Source organism: Thamnophis elegans, chromosome 4 (genome assembly GCF_009769535.1).
Source record: "Thamnophis elegans isolate rThaEle1 chromosome 4, rThaEle1.pri, whole genome shotgun sequence".
Lineage (NCBI taxonomy): Eukaryota > Metazoa > Chordata > Lepidosauria > Squamata > Colubridae > Thamnophis > Thamnophis elegans.
The window spans coordinates 49,620,515-49,642,191 of NC_045544.1; the positions used below are offsets into that span (position 1 = coordinate 49,620,515).

Below are 21,677 nucleotides of genomic sequence, written 5' to 3' on the forward strand. Positions count from 1 at the left end.
GTAACACTCTGTGTTACAAGGTTCAAAACAAGGAAAGTGGAAGATTGGATTTCCCTGATTTGAAATTGTATTTTATAGCTTGTTTTTTGGTTGGAATAAGAGTGGATATTGCTGAGAAATGGAAAACTTTCAGAGATAGGATATGACCTGAGATTTGATTGGCATGGATATACCACAAATTTGTCGTACGATAAATTCAAGGGTTAAGGTTAGGGTTTCAGAAATCATTATGGTAAATTATACTGAGAATATGGAATAATGGGCAAACACAGATGGTTAACATATCACGAGATGGAAGAATTCTGTCAATGTAAAATAACATTAAGAGAGCAACTGATGGCACAGCTAATAGTTTTATTATTACGGTAATCAGAAAGATTTAGAATAGATAAAACAATGTACGGTGTTGAACATTGTAAAACTGATTTTAAAACAATTGTATACAAATGATGAATGTGTGATTGCTAAAATTATAAAATAAAATGATTGCTAAAATATTGATTGAAATTTGAAACAGAAGAAGAACAAGTTAGGGAAGTATGATAAAGTAGGCTAAAATTGTTGATTCTAGAAGATATTCCATACTTACTTAGTATTAAAAGATAAAGTTAGATCAATACTCCAATCATTACCAAATCAGAAAGTTGCAGGAACAGATGAAATATAAGCCAAAACAGTTGGTCGTTGAAATAAAATTGTAAGTTCTCGATAAGCAGAGGGAGGTGCTACCAGTGGGCTATCATAAATCCTGATTGGTCCATAGACTGAGAGAAAATTGTTGCAGCTATGCTTCTACTCCTTCTGCCCAGTTTCCTCTCAGTCTATGGCCCAATTAGGCTGGGTTTCTTCATAGCTCTTGCTATTTTCTGTGGGTTACATTTTTTTTCTGTAAGATTTACCATTATTTGAGGAGAATTTGGCAAATTCGGTCTATTTCTTATCAAAATTTCGTCAAACTTTGGAGATATTGATTCAGTGAGCGGGGGAGGCGTCGGGCTTGTCGCCTCCTCGCACGGCTCCGGATCGCACTCGGATGGATCCGACAGTGTTTAAAATTACAGCTCCACGGCAGACGAGATAAGAGGTGGCTTGAAAGTTAAATTATAGCTGGCTCGGGCGGCTGTGGCCCTGGGCGGCAGGAAAAGCCTCGGCTCCGTTTTAAAGAGTTTTTTCTGACAGCCCTTCTCCTTCCCTTGCAGCGAGCCAGCAGCTACCAAAGCGCTTTTCAGGAGTCGGCAGGCGCGCTGGCGGGATTCTTGCAGGGGGCTCCCTGCAAGCTCTCTAAGTGCTGTATTTGATTATCGCCATGTAATCCAGCATTTTGCTCAGATGCCCGCCATTTCTACTGAAGCGGCCGGCCATCAATTGAAGGTGGCGGCCATTTTGAGTTGCAAGGACAAGTGGGGGCTATTTTGAACTTTAAAAAAAGACTAGCAGTGGCCATTTTAGGTGCCACGAGGCTGCAGCCTTCATTATAGTGAGTTGGAAAGGATTGTAAAGGTCATTCCAGTTGGAGCCGCAAGCCAATTAAGGGAAGGAGGACCTATTGAGTCCATTTTCCACAGTGAAGCAAGTGAAGATTAGCGCAGGCATGTCTTCCAGACAAGAGGGCACAACTGGGACTCAGGGTTCTGAGATGACAGTCGCTGGGGCGACACCTATGTCTGCAGCCGTGAAAACGCCAGTGGCACAACAACCGTCCAAGGCCACCTTATGAGATGAACAACGAAGGCAGAGGGCCCTGGAGAAACGTGTGGCCCAGGCAGAACCTTTGCTGGATCAACAGAGCTGGGCGAGCAGGTCTCCTTTCAGAGTTTCTAGTCCTGCTTCATCCTTAGCCCCATCTCCCACTAGAGAGGGTAGAGGTACTCGAATAGATGTTTCCCCTTCCCCCTCTGTCTCCCCTAGGGCCATCAGGGCTCTTCTAGAGATTTCCTCATACCTCATCCCTCGCTGGCTCCCCAGGTGGAGATTCCTGACATTGAAGAGATGGAGGATGATTATGAGGAATTGCAGAATTTAACCCCTAACATTCAAAGATTAATTGCTTCTGCAATATCCCATGGGATTTCCTCTGGCATGAAATCACAAGCTAAAGAGTCCACAGGTTCCAAAAAAACAGTTAAGAACCGACTGGTTGGTGTGGACAAGGGATCCGAAGCGGTTCATGTTAACGAGGAGGCCGAGGCTCCAGGTTTGCCAGTGAGGGGTCATTTACTGGGGAGGAGTCCGTGCATGAGCTGGCAATGTCTGTAAAGCTTCCTGTCATTCCAATATGGAGCAAACCTTCTCTCAGGCCCTCCAGGTGCCTGCGGTTGACACCCCTGATGCCGCTCTGTCTTCTTCAGCCGTCGTAGTTGCGAGAGATGAGGCAGACAAGCTGAAGCCTGAGGATAAGAAAGCAGAACTTATCCTTAGAAAGGATAAGGCTTCAACTTGGGCCATTAAGGCAGTAGCTGCTGCTTCCTTTTTCAATAGAACAACTCTATTGTGGCTACAACAATTGCAGGAATGCATACCCCCAGAGGACGCCCGCACAATGAAAGATCGTTGCAGTGACCCAATATTCCGCTGATGCCACTCTTGATTCAGTTAAATTTGCCTCTCGAGCTTTGTCTGCCTCTGTAGCCTCAAGACACCTCCTGTGGTTAAAGAACTGGCAGGTTGATAAAAAGTTGATAATAAGGAGGGTGGAGAGCGATCCTGGATCTGAAACATCTGAACAGATTCATTGTATACCACCGGTTTAAAATGGTGTCATTGGCCTCCATATTACAGGGTGTTAGAAAGGGTGACTTTATGGCCTCCATAGATCTCACCGAAGCATACTTACATATCCCTATCTTACCTTCCCACCAATATCTTAGATTCGCTAAAGAGGGAGTTCATTATCAGTATAGGGCGCTACTCTTTGGTCTGGCTTCAGCCCCGAGGACTTTCACCATGTCATTGCGGCTGTCGCAGCTTTCCTTAGGTCCATACCTGTGCGATTACAACTTTACCTTGATGATGTCTTGGCTCAGGCTCATACTTATGAGCAGACCGTGCGGGACGTCCAACTCACCATCAAGACCCTCCAATGGATCGGATTCTCTGTTAATTTTGATAAAAGTTCTCTAACTCCCACCATGAGGTTGCTGCACCTGGGAGCAGTAATTAACTCCAAGGCAGGGATGGTCTTTCTGTCCCAAGAATGTAAATCCAAATTGCAACAATTAGTTCTGGAAACCCGGGTCAAGAGGGTGGTCCCGATAATGGATTTCTCATGTCTTTTGGGGACAATGATCTCTTGCAGAGGGATAGCTCCCTGGGCGCGTTTTCACGCAAGGACATTACAGTGGGCCTTGATCCCATATCAGAGAGAAATGATGAGCAACTCACCTTTGGCCATTCCAGTGTCTCCACAGGTCCACATGTCGCTCCGACGGTGGTTGTCAGCGGCACGCAACTGGGGGTTGCAGTTCAGAGAGTCACAGAGAGTAACAGTGACTACAGATGCAAATTTCTTCGGCTGGGGAGCATTGATGGGATCAAAGATGACGCAAGGCCATTGGAGAAAGACAGATTTGCATCACAACATCAACTATCTAGAGCTCAAGGCGGGGCGTCTCGCTCTCTGGCATTTCCAGCACGACTTGCATCACAAACACGTGTTACTTCTCACCGACAACATCGCCATGAAGGTACATGTGAACAGGCAAGGTGGGACTCATTCCAGGGCTCTGTGGACAGAGGCACACAGACTGATCTCGTGGGCGGAGGCTCATGTGATATCGATAGTAGTGGATCACATTTCTGGGATTGCCAATCACCAGGCGGACTGGGTCAGTTGAGCCACAGTAGATCACGGGGAGTGGCAGCTTCACCCAGACATATTTTAGCGTATTTGCCACAGATTCAGGACTCCAGTTGTCAATCTGTTTGCAACTCCGGCGAACTCTCAACTGCTGAGATTTGTGACCAGATATTGGACTCAAGGAGCCAAGGACATGGATGCGCTGAGATGCCGATGGCCATCAGGCCTTCTCTACACCTTCCCTCCCCTTCCCCTTCTTCCAGGGACTATCAAGAATATAGTGTCAGAGGGGGCGGAGATAATTCTATTAGCGCCGGACTGGCCCAGGAGGCCGTGGTATGCGGACTTGGTCCAACTGGAGAATTCTCAGGGAGGAGACTTGCTTGTGCCAGGGAGTGTTAATTCATCCAGAGCCTCAATGGCTCAAATTAACCGCCTAGCACTTGAAAGGGACATTTTGAGTAGGGCACAAGTGTCTGTTAAGGTTATTTCCACCTTAGACGCAGCCAGGCGACCTTCAACCACTAGAATAAATAATGCTACATGGTTGGCGTCTATTAGAGCAGAGGACACGTCGGTGCCTCACATTTTAGACTTCTTACAAGATGGGTCAGACAAGGGTCTAGCATACAACACCTTACGTCGTCAAATGGCGGCGCTTTCCACCATTTTGCTAGGCGAAGGTCAGGTTCCCCTATTTCATCTTCCTTTAATTAGGAGGTTCTTAAGAGGGGCTGCCAATATTGCCCCTCCGGTGGTACATAGATTCCCTACGTGAGACTTACAGGCTATGACTGACCTCCTTTTGAGCCGATTCACTCGGTATCTCTTCAACTTCTAACTCTGAAAGTAATTTTTTAAATTGCTATAACTTTGGCTAGACACATCTCAGAGATTGGGGCTCTGTCTTCACATAACGATCTATGCACTTTACACCAGGATAGGATAACCTTAAGGTTGGACTCTGCCTTTCTGCCAAAACTTAATACTCCTTTTCATAGGGCACAAGAGATAGTGTTGCCCAATTTTTGTCCGGCTCTGTCTCACTCTAGGGAGTGATTCTGGCACAGAGAATTTATCTCAAGCGAACGGCCTCGTTCCGTAAATCAGAGGCTCTTTTGGTGTCCTTCCAATCGTCCACGCAAGGTGCAAGGGTGACATCTAACATGATAGGTAGGTGGTTGAGGAAAGCGATTTCCTTGGCCTATGAAACTAAAGGCAAGAGTCCCCCTCAGGGAATCACTGCGCATTCTACTCGCTGTGCGGCCACCACGGCGGCATGGGCGACTAGAGCGCCATTTGAGGATATCTGTAGGGCAGCTTCTTGGGCGACCCCTACTTCGTTTATTTGACACTATAGATTGGACGCTTACGTGTCAGCTGATGCATCTTTCGGCCGTAGAGTGTTGGAGTATTGGCTCCATCAGCCGTTACCGATTTATAATTTTTCCCTCCCTATGGACGCTAGCTTGTGTATGTCCCACTGGTAGCACTTCCCTCTGCTCATCATTGAGAACGATTGTTGGTTCTTACCTGAAAGTCGATTCTAATGATGACAGAGGGAGGGGCTACCTTCCCACCCTAGTAGGATAGCGGCTTGGGGGGAGGAGTTGTTTGTTCCTTGTTGTGACATTTGATTCACAGGTTTACTCCCTACGACCTCGAGGAAACTGGACAGAAGGAGTAGAGGCGTGGCTGAAACAATTTTCTCTCAGTCGATGGACCAATCAAGATTGATGATAGCCCACTGGTAGCACCTCCCTCTCTCATCATTAGAATCGATGTCCAGGTAAGTACCAATGATTGATCTCCTTTGCTGGATGTGTTCAAGGAGAGGCTGGGCCGGGGTTGGACTCAATTCCTTAAATGACATTTTCTAATTCTATGATTTTTGTAAACACAAGTAAGTGTTTTCTCCCATTCTAATTCTCTTATACGAGTTTGTTAATTTTAACAGTGTTCCTATTTGGCAGTGATAGTTATTAATATCATTCTGGCAGAAGTAACAATACAGCCCCTAGACTAGTTTGCATCAGCATTTGCACCTGAAGCCAATGGTCTTATTGCTAAGCATATTAAGTTTCTATTTAACAGGTGGTATTTTCATATTAAAATACACATTGTGTAATTTAGGCTGGTGGCAGAAGAGTGACCAAGAACACTTGATGCTTATCTGGAGTATAAAATTTTCAAATTGGCAATTAAGAAGTATTCATAACAAACAACAAACAAAAAATCCAAATCAGGATTCTGCCTTGATGAAAAGAAAATTTCTTTGTTGAGTTGAGTTTAAGCATTTTGCCTTGATGAACCAAAAATCTCTGCCAAATCAAGGTTCAGATGATTTGGGGAGTTGCTAAAAATACGTTTAAGCCATTGTAAACTCACAACATAAGAATACAACTTGTATTGACAATTTCCGCATTTGGTTGAATTAGCTTCTTATGCGCAAACCATTCCAAGAACTTCTTTGGAAGGTATTGTAAATATTGTTACACTATATTAAATGTGTAATTGCTTTTTACAATAAATATGTTTAGGGAGTTCTGTACATGTGTAGATGTGATGTCCATCTAAGTTGACACACATGACACAATACTAGTTTAAAAAGAAAACTGGTATTTGTATTTGTATTTATTTTGTATTTATTGGGATTTATAGGCCGCCCTTTTCCCTGAGGGGACTCAGGGCAGCTTACATTCGTAGGGAAAGGGGAAGTGCAATATAAAACAAAAACAATATGTGACAAAAATAAACAGTAAAAAACACAACTTTCATTCAGCATTCAACACTCGGGCGGGGTGAATTAGAAACTTATCCCCAGGCCTGGCGGGATAGCCAGGTCTTGAGGGCTGTGCGGAAGGTCTGGACGGTGGTGAGGGTGCGAATCTCAACGGGGAGGTCGTTCCACAGGGTCGGAGCTGCTACTGAAAAGGCTCTCCTCCGCGTAGTCGCCAGTTGGCATTGACTGGCGGATGGGATTCGGAGGAGGCCCAATCTGTGTGATCTAATTGGTCGGAGGGAGGTAATCGGCAGGAGGCGGTCTCTCAAGTACCCAGATCCACTACCATGGAGGGCTTTAAAGATGGTGAGTAATACCCTGAAGCGCACCCGGAAATCGACAGGTAGCCAGTGCAGCTCGCAGAGGATGGGTGTTATGTGGGCGAACCGCGGTGCGCCCACTATCACTCGCGCGGCTGCATTCTGGACTAACTGCAGTCGCCGAATGCACTTCAAAGGCAGCCCCATGTAGAGCACATTGCAGTATTCCAGCCTAGAGATCACAAGGGCTCGAGTGACTGTTGCGAGTGCCTCCTGATTCAGGCAGGGTCGCAACTGGCGGACCAGGCGAACCTGGGCAAATGCCCCCCTGGTCACAGCTGACAAATGATGGTCAAAAGTCAGCTGTGGGTCCAGGAGGACTCCCAAGTTGCGAACCCTATCTGAGGGGTGTAGAATTTGACCCCCCAGCCTGAGCGATGGAACACTGGCCAAATTGTTGGGAGGGAAACACAACAGCCACTCGGTCTTGTCTGGGTTGAGTACCAGTTTGTTAACACTCATCCAGTTCTTAACGGCCTCAAGACCCCAGTTCATCACGTCCACCGCTTCATTGAGTTGGCACGGGGCGGACAGATACAATTGAGTATCGTCCGCGTATTGATGGTATTTTATCCCGTGCCTCCAAATGATCTCGCCCAGCGGTTTCATGTATATGTTAAATAGTAGGGGGGATAAGACCGAACCCTGTGGCACCCCATATGTTAGGGGCCTCAGGGACGATCTCTGCCCCCCGACCAACACCGACTGCGACCTGTCCGAGAGGTAGGAGGAGAACCACTGCAAAACAGTGCCTCCCACCCCCACCTCCCGCAGTCGTCGCAGAAGGATACCATGGTCGATGGTATCGAAAGCCGCCGAGAGGTCAAGGAGAACCAGGATGGACGCATGGCCTCCATCTCTGGCTCTCCAGAGATCATCGGTCAATGCGACCAAAGCGGTTTCTGTGCTGTAACCAGGTCTGAAGCCGGACTGGAAGGGGTCAAGGTAGCTAGCTTCCTCCAAGGACCGTTGAAGCTGGAAGGCTACCACCTTCTCGACAACCTTCCCAACAAAGGGGAGGTTGGAGACTGGACGGTAGTTGTTAAAAACGGCTGGATCCAAGGATGGTTTCTTCAGGAGGGGTCTCACCACCGCCATTTTAAGCGCGGCGGGGAAGTGCCCCTCCCGAAGGGAGGCGGTCACGACCGCCTGGATCCAGCCACGTGTCACCTCACTGCTGTTGGCAACCAGCCAGGAGGGACACGGGTCCAGTATACAGGTGGAGGCACTCACAGCTCGTATGGCCTTGTCCACATCCCCTGTATTTAAACTGTATTTAAACAGTATTAAACAGTCGTCCATTGAACTGATTCCATTCATACCTCCATTCTTTCAGCAACTGTTAGAAATTGCAATGGTTCTGAACAAGGATTTATCGGACCCGTACCTGAAGTTGGCAGGTGCTGCACTACCCCTGCAGTTATGTGAACAAAATTCAGGTACTTGGCAATCTGCCTGCATTTATGACTGACTGCAGGGATATACTGCAGTGGCCCTACTCCCATCCCACTCTGCTGAATCCTTTGGGCTCATCTTCTACCCAGCTGGGTCCCCACAGGTCTTGGGCCTGCTTCCTGCCCCACTGGGTTCCACATCTCCTCCCCCCACCCTCTTCACTTAGCTTTTCTGAAGATCACTTTTGGAAAGGAGAACTGATTGATTTGCATAAAGCCTTCATATCCAGAGGGGCATGGTGACATTTTGGAAGTAGATGCCATTTTGGGAGTGGTAGAGGTCTCTTCATGACATCCTAGACTGGACTGACCACAAAAGCAATCTGCACAACTGTTAGCTTTCTGCCTTTTTGTCCCTGCATGGAATTAAATTTAGCAGTTATTTTTAAATACAAAAAATATCAATTTAATGAAAATATGCAAGGTTATGTAAAGAATAAAAAATATCTACTTTGTTTGATATCCAGTTCATAGATTGCATAACTATTTAATCTAATAAATTTGCTTTTGTCACTAAAAGTATTAGTCAGTTCATAATGAAGCTAATTCTCAAATTAATTTTATAATTTAATTGCTTTCTGTTTCACATGGACATATAGCAGGCCCAACAATGCATATAATGAGTAACAATTGCCTAAGTTAAAGTGAAATATCATAATAGCTAAATCTATTATAATCATAAAAACACAATAATAATAAATCTAAACAAGTACAAAGCTAAAATGAGCCCTAATGAAATTTCTGTGATAAGCAAATATTAACATTACTCCATCATGTTTAATATGATACTTTTTCTATATAAAGCCTGCTATATACATGTCAGTGTAAGTCAGTGTGTCATTAACAATAATGGAAGTAGTTGTTTATAGGCAAAAGTGAAAGTAGATTGTTTATGGTTATGTCTAGCATTGGTGCATGCAGATATATACTTTTTCCTGTAGTAGAACCAGAAACGAATATCTTCCTTCCCCCTAGTACCGAATGAATAAAAATGAATGCAACTGAAGAAGATGTATTATTTGGATCTTTTGTTAAATTCAAAAGCTTTTCTACCACCCTACAGTAACTGGGATCCTACACCATTTTTGGACCAAATTCTTATACTAAATTGCATTAGCTCTGCCAAGATAATCATTATTATTCATGTTGTTATTGGAAAACATTTAATTTAAGCCTTCACAAATATCTCCCAAGTGTCTCATATTATGAGCAATGTTAAAACATTTGGCAAAGTTCTTTGTTTTGCAAAATGTTGATGGGACTGAGAAAAAGGGGCAGAATTATTCTCAATAGTCTTCAAAGATAATGGAAGCCCAGAAAAAATGTTTTGGTATACAATCCAAATGAATGTACACTATATTGCCAAAAGTATTTGCTCACCTATCCAAATAATCAGAAGCAGTTGTGAGTGAATACTTTTGGCAATATAGTGTACATAAAAAATAACAGTGAGCAACGCCAACACCCTATTGATGGAGGCGGTTAGACCAAATGCACCAATGAACAATGGTGCATTTGATCTAACAATGAACTGAAGGCACGATAAAGCTTTACTCCAGAAGGTTTTTTTTTATATAAAGCTCTAGCTGTCAAAAATGGTCATCATTTGAGAATTAGTGTAACCTACTTAAAGATGAAATTATTTTCAAATTTTTATTTAGCATTATAGCACCATAAAGTTGAAAAATGCTATTTAGATATCAAATCCATCACCTTGTTCACTGTGGGCATCCAGATTAAAGCATCTCCAACATACAGTTTTCCAATCCTTATATGAAAACATATAAGAGAGCCAAACAATTTCTGATTGGTTCTAGTGCCCAACTGCCATTTCCCTTGTACTTTTCCTAAAAATTGATCAAAATTTATCTTGTTATAACTTAAATTCATTATTTCTTGTCCATTATTTCTTATGAAACAAAAGAGAAAAATCTTGATTTTCTTGTATGTGACTTCCTGTCAGATATCAGTATTTTCTATGTTTATCTAGTTTTATATCATGGCCCATATGGCACCATTTAGATGCAACTAGATCAAAAATTACTGCCCTTGATAGATTTAAAAACAGGAAGAAAGAATGTTAAAACAAGGTCTATGTAGACCTATGAACTAGAAACACTATGCTAGGAAAACACCAATTACTGTTGCTTGAAATAAAACATTGATTCTGTTAACTACTAAAAGTAAAGAAAAGCAAAATTCTAGATATTGATATATGCATGTTCACATTACCATTGACTAAACAGTCCAGAGGTTACACACCAGAAAATATCTATGGAAATTCTCAGTGATCCAGGTCATGATTGTCCTAAAAGTGCTTTTTCAAAAGGCAACTGGACTTTTTTTGTTTTTCCTTGAAGACATTTCGCTTCTCATTCAACAAGCTTCTTCAGTTCTTCAGAAGCAAAACGTCTTCAAGGAAAAACAAAGTCTAGTTGCCTCTTGAAAAAGCATCTTTGGAACAGACCAGAAAAGTTAAGGTGTTAATCCCATTCCAATTTTACATAGGCATCCAGTAATGTAATGGTACTAGATAAGTTGAAAATGCCATTTGAGATTGTGGTTGGACTGAAATATGCTTTGACAAAAACATGTAGAAAGCATTCCATTGAAATGACTGGTTGTCATGCTAATCATTGGCATGGTACTTGACTGCCCATCTGTTCTTCTCTGGAATCTTCATCTGTCAAATAAAAAATAATAATCCTTTTCTTTGTTTCATAGGATAACTATTTAGAAATGAGCATTGGACAATGGATACATGGCATTTTGGGGAGCTTTACAAAAATGTTGGGTTTTATATCTTACATACTACAGTGTTTCCCCAAAAATAAGACAGGGTCTTATTTTCTTTTTACACACAAAATATGGCTTGGGCCTTATTATGAGGGGAGAGTTTATTGTTTTGGGGTTGCCGGGTGGCTGCTCTCTTGCGAGTGGGCTCCCAAAGAACCGGGCACAACTCCATGGGTGAATGGCTGTGTTGCGCTTCGCAGCAGCGCAGCACAACAGCCATGAAGCGACCACACTCACGAGCAGCCACCCGTCAAACCCCCTTTCCAGCCAGGCACAGCACCATTCACTGACCTAGGGATATCGCCAAGCTGTGTGAGCACCTGTTCACCGCGGCCCGGTTCCCCCATGCAGAGCACCATTCCAGTGAATGGTGCTCTGCATGGCTGGAGTGGGGGGGTTGTGCAAGTGGCTGTTCTGCTTTCGCTCACGCGCTTCCCAGCCTCCCGATGCCCTGGCCCAGCTTTCCCTGCAGAGCCAGGGCACCGCTGCCACCACCATTGTCATCCCAGCATGGCTATTTCGGCGGCTTCCAAACCGAGTCTTCTGGCACTGGCAACAGCCAGCCCACAACCATAGAGCATACGCCCAGAGCGGCCATTGCCGAAAGACTCAGTTTGGAAGCTGCTGAAAAAGCCATGCTGGGATGGCAGTGGTGGAGGTGCCCTGGCTGTGCAGGGAGAGATGGGCCAGGCATCGTGAGTCTGGGAGGTTTGCAAGCAGGAGCGGAACAGCCACTCACGCAAGCCCCTTCTCCAGCGTGCAGAGCACCATTCACTGGTATTTCGAAGGCGGCAAGCCACAAGAGCTGGGAAGCAGTGAACAGGTGCTCATGCGGTTTGTCGATACCCCTAGGTCAGTGAATGGCGCTGTGCCAGGTTGGAAAGGGGGTTTTCCGGGTGGCTGTTGTGCCCGGCTCTTTGGGAGCCCGCTCACAAGAGAGCAGCCGCCCGGCAACCCCCTCTTCAGCTGGCACAGCACCACTCACCAACCTAGCGGTATCCCGAAGGCACCAAGCAACGCGATCACCTTTGCCCCCTCCAGTTACTGCAGCTTGGCACCTTTGGGATACCACTAGGTTGGTGAGCGGCGCTCTGCCTGGTCGGAAGTGGGGGGGTTGTCCAGGGGGCTTATTTGCGGGGGAGGGCTTATATTTTTGCCCTCCAGAAAAATGTGGCATGGCCTTATTATCAGGACATGTCGTATTTTCGGGGAAACACTGTATGTGATGCATGATATGTGTATTACAGTATATTATATATAAAATAACCTACCAATATGGAACATGGGGAAGGGACATATAGAATTATTAATGTTAATAATGCAACCTTAATGTTTTTATTGTCGCTTGTTTAACATACTGTCCCAGGCTTGCAATTCTACACGTATATTATATTGTATATGTTTAGTTCTCTTCTGTCATGTTCTCATAAAATGCTAAATAATAATTAATAATTAGCACTGTATAAAATTTTAACATTTAATTCTTTGAATGAATATACTTCATGTTGCTGCAATGTATGGATATAATTTTACATAAAAATATTTGTAATAGGTATGTTATCCTCTGAAAATATGTCCCCGTACTTATCTGCTTTCGATTATGCTCAGAGTATACCGAAAAACTCCTGTACTAATTTTGTCCAAAACTGAAGCCACGTAGTTCATGCATGAGACTGTCAGACATGAGTAGTTGCAGATGTCAGTGGCAAGGAGCCAGGAAGATGGATTAAGGCTTAGTCACTGAAAAATGCATGCCAGCACATCTGAGGCACCAACATTGCGCCACCTCATAAGGAAAATATGTCATGACCAGAAATCGATAACCTCTTGGAGGCAATATATTTGATTAATTATACTGGCGCATGCTTGGCAGTGTAGCTTCATCTAGCATTAACTTAATACTGTTTGCATGAGGTAGTATTGTAACCACTTCATAGGTTTTATTGCATATATTGATAATTGCATGTTTTTTACTTATGAGCTACAATAGCATTCGTTTAACTTAAATTATAATAGCATAAAATGGTTGCTTTCTAGAATGAAGCTGCTGTAATAAAACAAGAACAAAAACATACTGTGAAACAAGTTCAGATTGAAGGAATAGTTAGTCTCACAATGGAACATCTGTCCATAGTGGACAGGCAGCTAGCAGGTAGCAAGGAGAAGCTACCTCCTGCTTGCATTTTCCATCAATTGGTAGTTATGCTGAAGTTAAGAGAACCACTGGAATAGCTCTTTATTAAGCACTGAACTTTTCATTTTTCATTCTTTTTTCACTGACATTTCTGTTTCATTTGATTGCTTATAAAATAAATAGTAGGCACTTTAGAAATTGAAACATGAAACACCTGATACTTTGGGTTACTTCTAGACATGTATCAAGTTGGGTGGAGATTGGATGGGAGTTGAACAAAGTGTGGCAATTTATAATATAATTTATCTTGATATCTGGAAGGCAGGAATTCTGGTTGACGACATTTGTTTATACTTCCTATTTAAACTTCTGTTAAGTATTGCAGCATACACCATTATAAAAGTCAAAACTTGGCTATTGTGGAGGATATGCTATTTCCTAGACAAATGCTTGATCCTGGGGCAGGCAGTGGAAAGCATGAGGTTTGAGACGTTGCTGAACATTGACAACGGATGAGGGCAGGAATGTTTGTAGGAGGTGTCCAGAAAGTCAATATAGAATATGATTAAAAAGGGACTTGGATGTCTTCTAATTCAACCCTTTGCCCAAGCAGGAGACATTATACCATTTTGAACAAATAGTTGTCCAATCTCTTCTTGAAAATCTCCAGTGATGGAGCCACCTACACAACCCGTTCCATTAATTAATTGTTTTCACTAACAGGAAATTTCTCCCTAGTTATAGGTTGGATCTCTCTTTAATGATCTTTCATCCATTACTTTTTGTCCTGCCCTCAGGTGCTTTGGAATATAGGTTGATCCCCTCTTCTCAGACAGCCAGTGAAATATTGGAAGGCTGCTATCATGTCGCCCTTAAGCTTTCCCTATGATAGGCTAGACATACTTAGTTCTCTTAATCTTTCATCATACGATTTAGCTTCCAGAACCCTTATCGTCTTTGTTGCTCTTCTCTGCACTCTTTCTAGGACCTCAGCATCTTTTTCATATGGTGCCAGAAATCAGAACTGGACTCAGTATTCCAAGTGTAGCCTCACCAGTACAGTATAGAGGGGTATTATTACTTCTTGCAATCTTGATTTCTATCCCTTTGTTGATTCCCTCGTAGGACTTCATTGGCAATTTTAGGAGCTGCAGGACACCTCTGCCTCATACTTAAGTGATGGTCCATCAGTGTGATCAAAGTCCATTCTGAGGGAATGTATTTATATTTAACAGAGGGAATGTATTTTTATTTAACAGAGTTCTCTTTCAGAGGTTTGTTTTAAGCAGACTACCTACTTTACAATGTAGAATTAGAATTTTGTACTGATAATTATATCTATTACAGAAAGACACAAACAGGATTTCTTCCTGCTGCTCATAATCAAACTTTCATATCTCACTCTGAAGCAGACTAACCTACAATTGGTCTGCTGTTGATAACTACAATATTAGGCCATCAGCTGATGGGAAAAGTCCATCAATGTAAGTATAGGAAGTGAAAGTACACGAATTGTGAACTGTTCATTCTCACTTTTGTCCTTAAACTATAAAACCACAAATATTGTCACTCATCATAGAGAAAACATTTTGATGTTTTTCTGCAACTTTTCTACCTCTACAAGTAACATTTTTCACACAATATTTCAAGTGTGCTCACACCATTATTATTTTAATTCCCTGTTAATCCTCAATGTGAAACTTGTAACTGTTCAACACTCCAGTTTATGTGTTTTTACTGAGCAATTGGGAGGGGAGGCAGGGTTGTCATAATACCCACTGCTTGCATATCGAAATATAAGTTAGGTTACAATGCCCAGTGTCAAGTTAATTTTATGAAGTTCTTCATTGCTTTTTGTTTGTTTGTTTTAAATATCCAATGCTTTATTGCTAATTCCAGTTCTATTTTAAGGGTATTAGAAAGCATCAGTTCCAAAACAGATTCTTGGGAGATTCTTTTTAACCTCAAATGTCACTTGTGAAAGCTCTCCATTGATGTTTACCACCTGCGTCTTGTTCTTTTTTTAAAAATCAGCTACCAATGAACCAGAGCAGGGGTCTCCAACCTTGGCAACTTTAAGACTTGTGGACTTCAACTCCCAGAATTCCTCAGCCAGCAAAGCTCTGGGAGTTGAAGTCCACAAGTCTTAAAGTTGCCAAGATTGGAGACCCCTGAACCAGAGGCTTCTTTTCCTCTGATCCCATATATGCTTAATTTACTCAAATGTCTATATAAGATTCTTCTGCACTTGGAACAATTGTAGCCCTTTATTTCTTGTTTACTATCTTTCCTTTCCAGTAAGTTTGTTTCTACTGTTACTTCCTACTGCAATTCTTGCAGCTGAATCTGTATTTATACTGATTTGTATTTGGTTGTCAACTGTGAGTCTAAACATCACTTAAAACTTCATGCTCCTGTATATAATAATTAACAAATCACATCATGAAACTTAACATTCTGTTTAGGCTCAGTCTTTACAAAAAAAAGTAGTGATTGTGAAGCAGTGTATATAAAATAGAAACATTGTTTGTTCTTCAGTTTATGTTAATGATTGCATTGTTACCACCAGCACTTTTAAGAGCTGGTGAACAATTCTATTATATTAAATAACAAGTTTTTATTTCTAAAAAGTCACCTAACTGCAGCCTATGGTTGCAGAAAGCTGGAGATTGCGAAAGGGTAAGAAAAAGAAGATACAGTAGTTAGTTTCAAGAAGGCCAAATGATCAGCATGTAAAAACTCATATAGAGAATTTTTGGGAAAGTCGATGGAAATAGATAATGGAATAGAAGAATGCTTGGCAAGGTTGCAGGAAGATGAACAAGGGTAAACAATAGATAAAATGAATGGTGGGAACTAAAGGGGCCATTGGAATGGTCTTGAGAGAGCTAATGATTATTGCTAATTCAATAATTGCTTAATAAATAAATTTATAGAAAATTCATGAATTGTTTACTCCTATCTTGCTTTCATTGTAGCATACAACTGTTTTACCCTTTATATTAATTGAGATGCGAACGACCCATCATGAATATCCCAGCAGGACCTATGGACTGATTGCTGTGTGTACTTTTTCAGTTTGCTACATATTATGGTAAGGAATGCATTTTCACATTGTGAAATCTAATCATCGATATCTCAGTCTTGCCAAGCAGGATTTGATAAAAAGTTTCACACAGTGGTTTTTCTGATACTATATGGCTAATATTTTTAGGGACTTTCTCCCTGCCCCCTCCAATAAAACATTATTTAGGAATTTGTTCTATATCCTTCTCTTTTTCCAATCAACACATTTAAAAATAAATTTTCTATTTCTCACAAAAGTATTCAAGTAAAGATGGATGCAAGGATTTATGCAGAAGGGCACTTTACCTCAAAGCAATTGAAACATTGCCCAATTCAAGCTGGTATCTGAATTTGAAACAGAATTAAGAAACTCAAAGTTTTGATCTCCTGTATTGATTAAAATAGGAAAAGTACAAATTGTAACCTTTATAAGGCTTTTCAGAAGAAATGAAATAATCAGAGACTAGATGGGGGAAAAAACTTCTAATTTTTAAATGAGAGTATTAAGAGTGTTGCATTTTTCATCTCTGACATAATTAGATGACATATGGAGGCAAAACTGTGCCTTCTGAGGAGATTTATTAGCCAGTTTCAAGCTAATAGATGCAAATTGGGGGATTGCAAAAGGGCATCTTCATGTCTTCACAGTTTGGCTGAGGAACTTTTTGTTAATTCTTTTTGTTGCTTAATTGCTGAGGTCTGTAAATGGTGGAAGGAAGGGAGGGGAGAAAACAAACTTTCCTTGGAAGAAGGATTATCTATAGAATCAGGAAGAAGTATAAATAATATAAGATCATAATTTTGCCCCATTCTACCTAAAGCCAAATCAGTTCTGTAAGAAGTCTAATTGTTGTTGTTGCTGTTGTTAGTTGCGAAGTCATGTCCGACCCATCATGACCCCATGGACAACGTTCCTCCAGGCCTTCTTATCCTCTACCATCCTCTGGCGTCCATTTAAGCTCATGCCTACTGCTTTGGTGACTCCATCCAGCCACCTCATTCTCTGTCATCCCTTTCTTCTTTTGCCCTCAATCTTTCCCAGTGAGTCCTTCCTTCTCATTAGGTGGCCAAAATATTTGAGTTCCATCTTCAGGATCTGGCCTTCTAAAGAGCAGTCAGGGTTGATCTCCTCTAGGACTGACCGGTGTGATCATCTTGCAGTTCAAGGGACTTGCAGGAGTTTTCTCCAGCGCCATAGTTCAAAGTCTAATATGCCCTCCTAGTTCCAGGGCTATAATCTTTACTTTCAGATTCTGAAACCATAATATTTCAGGATGTGGGTTTTGTTGCCACATTTTTGGGCCTTATTTGCCAAAAAGCATTTCTTTTTTAGGCCAAGACTATTTTCAGGGAATAATCCAGGTTTCTTGAATATCTGAAAACAATTTGCAGTCTTAGCATGTCTGTAAATGTTGTTAGTCTATAAGCAAACATTGAAATCGTTATGATTTCTAACTCTTTTACAAAGAAACAAGAATTTCATTTTGGGTTCCCATATTAAAAGTGAAATATGTGCATTTAAATTCTTTATTTTTCCTTTTTCCCCTTTGCTTACCTTGACTAGAAATTCAGACCATTTCTTTTTCCCCCCAGGCATATTCAGTATTAAATTGCCTGTTATTTTATAAGACCGGAAAATGGTAGGGACTCAACCAAATGGCTACAGCATGGGACTCTAAAATGAATTTTAATGCATGTTCCCTTCTGCTTATCTAATAATAAGCAGTACAACAATTGTACTGTTGAAGGCATTCATTAGAGTTAATAACAAATAATCTTGTATGGAAGCTTTATGCCTAAGGTTGATCAAGCCATTATTGTGTAGTATTGAGTTAGCATGCATTCAAGGAGGAAAGAACTCCACAACAGAGGCCATCAGGTAAATGTTTCCATGACAGCAGCACTACTTTTTGCAATTCCCTACATAGACATTGCAAGAATACTGCTAATGCCACTCTTCCAAAGAAGAGAAAGATAGCGAGACTAATTGTATACAGCAGATCTTAGCTAACTGGCTAATCATAGATAGTTCTGTCTTTATATTTGATATAGAATTTAAATCAATTATTTTTTCATTGTTAATATGATCTTTCACTTATTTGTAATGTTGCTTTGAGGGCAAAAGTGACAATTTATTCAAAGTCATAGATTACAGGGTTCAAAGACTCTAGGATTAATCCTGTACTGCTTCCAGCTGGAAATCTATTCCAAATTCGGCTGAGAAATTGTTCATACAGACAATGTTAATTGGAAAATAAGATTACTATATCTTAAAGAAGTGTTCCAACAATGAATTTGACCCCCCCATTATCCTTCATCCCTTCAAAATGACTGCTATTAATCAGAATATTCACATACAAAGCTTCTGCAGTAAAACTTAACAAATTGGTAAGTATCAATTTCTGCTGTTTGAATTAGAACATCTAAGAGAAAAGATGTGATTTCTCTTGATAACAGCACAATTAAAGGGGTGAGAAATTTTCTACTGATTTCAATAATGCTTTTTCAAAAATATGCTTAGCAAATCTATCTTGATTTATTAGGGAGTAATGAAGCAGATGGAAACATTTAAAGAGTTTTTCATACAAAGCATTTTGGGACACACTGCACTTATTCCCCCCACCCCCAAGCCCCATATTTAAGGAATATAGTTTCACTTTAAATTTGGTCAGGCTAACTGTTCACTTATATCTGTATTGTCTAATCCAAAAGTTGTGAATGTGCAATTCCAAACTTGTTTTTTAAACAACAGAGCTACCCTGACCAATTGCAAACTGATGTGTAGTCTAAACTACAATAAAAATAGGTCACTCTATGCAGGTTCGGGCTGGTTTCCTGATTTATTTTCTCATGAACTTTTTGTAAACTGATTCTGTTACACAAAAGAGAGGATCAGGCAGGGGGGAAAAAGACAAAAGGTTATGGGTGGTGGTGCAGTTGTTTCAGGATAACTCTGCCCACAGCCAGGAGTTTGATCCTGACTGGCTGAAGGTTGACTCAACCTTTCATCTTTCCGAGGTCAGTAAAATGAAGATCCAGATTGTTGGGGGCAATATAATGACAGTGTAAACTGCTCAGAGAGTGCTGTAAAGCATTATGGAGCAGTATATAAGTCTAAGTATTATTCCTAGTTTTTTTCTGTATGCAGCAGTTGCCAAAAAAGCCAACATAGTTCTAGGCTACATAAACAGAGGGATAGAATCAAGATCACATGAAGTGTTAATACCACTTTATAATGCCTTGGTAAGGCCACACTTGGAATACTGCATTCAGTTTTGGTCACCACGATGTAGAAACGATGTGGAGACTCTAGAAGGGGTGCAAAGAAGAGAAACAAAGATGATTAGGGGACTGGAGACTAAAACATGAAGAACGGTTGCAGGAACTGGGTATGTCTAGTTTAATGAAAAGAAGGACTAGGGGAGACATGATAGCAGTGTTCCAATATCTCAGGGGGTGCCACAAAGAAGAGGGAGTCAAACTATTCTCCAAGGCACCTGAGTGTAGAACAAGAAGCAATGGGTGGAAACTAATCAAGAAGAGAAGCAACTTAGAACTGAGGAGAAATTTCCTGACAGTTAGAACAATTAATCAGTGGAACAGCTTGTCTCCAGAAGTTGTGACTGCTACAACATTGGAAGTCTTTAAGAAGATGTTGAATAGCCATTTGTCTGAAACGGTATAGGGTTTCCTGCCTAGGTAGGGCTTTGGACTAGAAGACCTCCCAAGGTCCCTCCAATTCTGCTATTGTAAAGATTGTATAGAATCTACTATATCTATCTATCTATCTATCTATCTATCTATCTATCTATCTATCTATCTATCTATCTATCTATCTATCTAGTTTTAGTTGCTTGAGTTCTTTCATTATGGCTTCCTAACTTTTTTCAGGAAAGAAGTAAAGATTGCTTATTGAAATTTTAATGAGCTTATGTAAATAGTTTCAGTCCTTCCTGTTGAATGAAGCATGGACAGAAAGAAACTGAGACCACCGATCTGTGCAGTGCTTTGGCTTCAAAGGCAAAAATAGGTTTTGGAGCCTGAGGGAAGTCACACATAATGCTTGCAATCTCTGAAATCAGATAGCTTTTCTCAGAGCTCAGTGCTGAGAAAAAAAATGCAGCTGCTTTATGGAATTACAGACAGGTGTTACACAAGTACCCACACACACATTTTGGGCTTCAAATTTGAACATATCAGTGTTGCTGATGCTTGATATAGACAAAAACTTTGAAAACGCAGTCAGCCTTACCAGATTATCAAGACCCAACTCCCCGGGAAGGCTAAAACTACTTTTATTGAGATTGGCTATAAACAGAATTTTTGAATCTAATTGTGCTGTTTCTCTTCCTCTTTTTATACTGCAGTGTATTAGAGAGGTGTCTGGGCCATATATTTTGATTGTGTACTTAACTTATGTTCTTCTCCTTGCTGTTTTGGTAATGAATCAGACTTATATCTGTTGAAATTATCTTCCTTGCTTTCTACAGATATCTCACTTTTTGTTGCCTTTGATTGTAAGTAATGTTAAATATGTTATTTGGAAATCAAATAGTATCACAGTTGATGCATAGAGTGAGTTAGGTCTATAGGTCCTTCTGTGAATGGAAAGAACCGTTGTTCCTACTTGTGATAGGAGCTGTGAAGGCTGTAATTCTATACTAATTTAATTGGGAATAAACCCCATTGTGTGGATTGTTTCTGAGCAAGCATGCATTGGATTGAGCCCTTAGGAAAACAAGTGAATTATTTATTGTGTTTTTAACTGAATACTTCATTATTAATAGTATTTTCTGTATGTGTTTTTTCTTAGGGTCTGTTGGATATATCATGTGACTGGGGTTTGGGTATATCCTCTCCTGGATTTCCTTGGTTCAACTGCTAAAATTATCTTCTTTGCCACTGTAACGGTAGTAATAAACATCTTTTACTTGCTGGGTGAAATACTAAACAACTGCATATGGGATACACAAAAATGTGAGTATCGGATTGAGAAACTTTTTTGAATACAAAATCATACTTTAGTTACTTTTATTATACGTCATACTTTTAATATTAATGTTGAAATAGTTTTACAAAGTAACTCCATTATTTCTTTAAATGTAAATATGATCATTATTTCACATATTATTACAAACATGATTGGACAGAAAGTGAGGTAATTAATGCTAGCTTGTAGCTAAAAACATCTGCCTGATTAGCTTTTTTTGTTGATTTCTTATCTGATTCTGGCTGTATTCATAGAAATACTAAATCTAAATTATTGAATTAACCTTTTTACTGGGTTTGATCAATACTCAAACAGATCCCCTGGATTTATATAATATAA

The 21,677-nt window shown here is 41.0% G+C and overlaps 1 protein-coding gene across 3 annotated transcripts in view; it reads left to right on the forward strand.

Annotated features, from left to right (window-relative positions):
* AIG1 (androgen induced 1) overlaps positions 1-21,677 on the forward strand; it is a 74,887-nt gene that overhangs the window by 49,479 nt on the left and 3,731 nt on the right. For 2 of the 3 annotated variants that reach the window (XM_032215239.1, XM_032215238.1), the window contains exons 4-5: positions 16,261-16,376; positions 21,162-21,325. In XM_032215239.1, coding sequence (XP_032071130.1) covers positions 16,261-16,376; positions 21,162-21,325 — 280 coding nt within the window. Of the gene's footprint in view, positions 1-3,396; positions 5,586-8,234; positions 8,338-16,260; positions 16,377-21,161; positions 21,326-21,677 lie in introns of those variants that run through there. The other variant, XR_004255177.1, reaches the window with a different exon arrangement.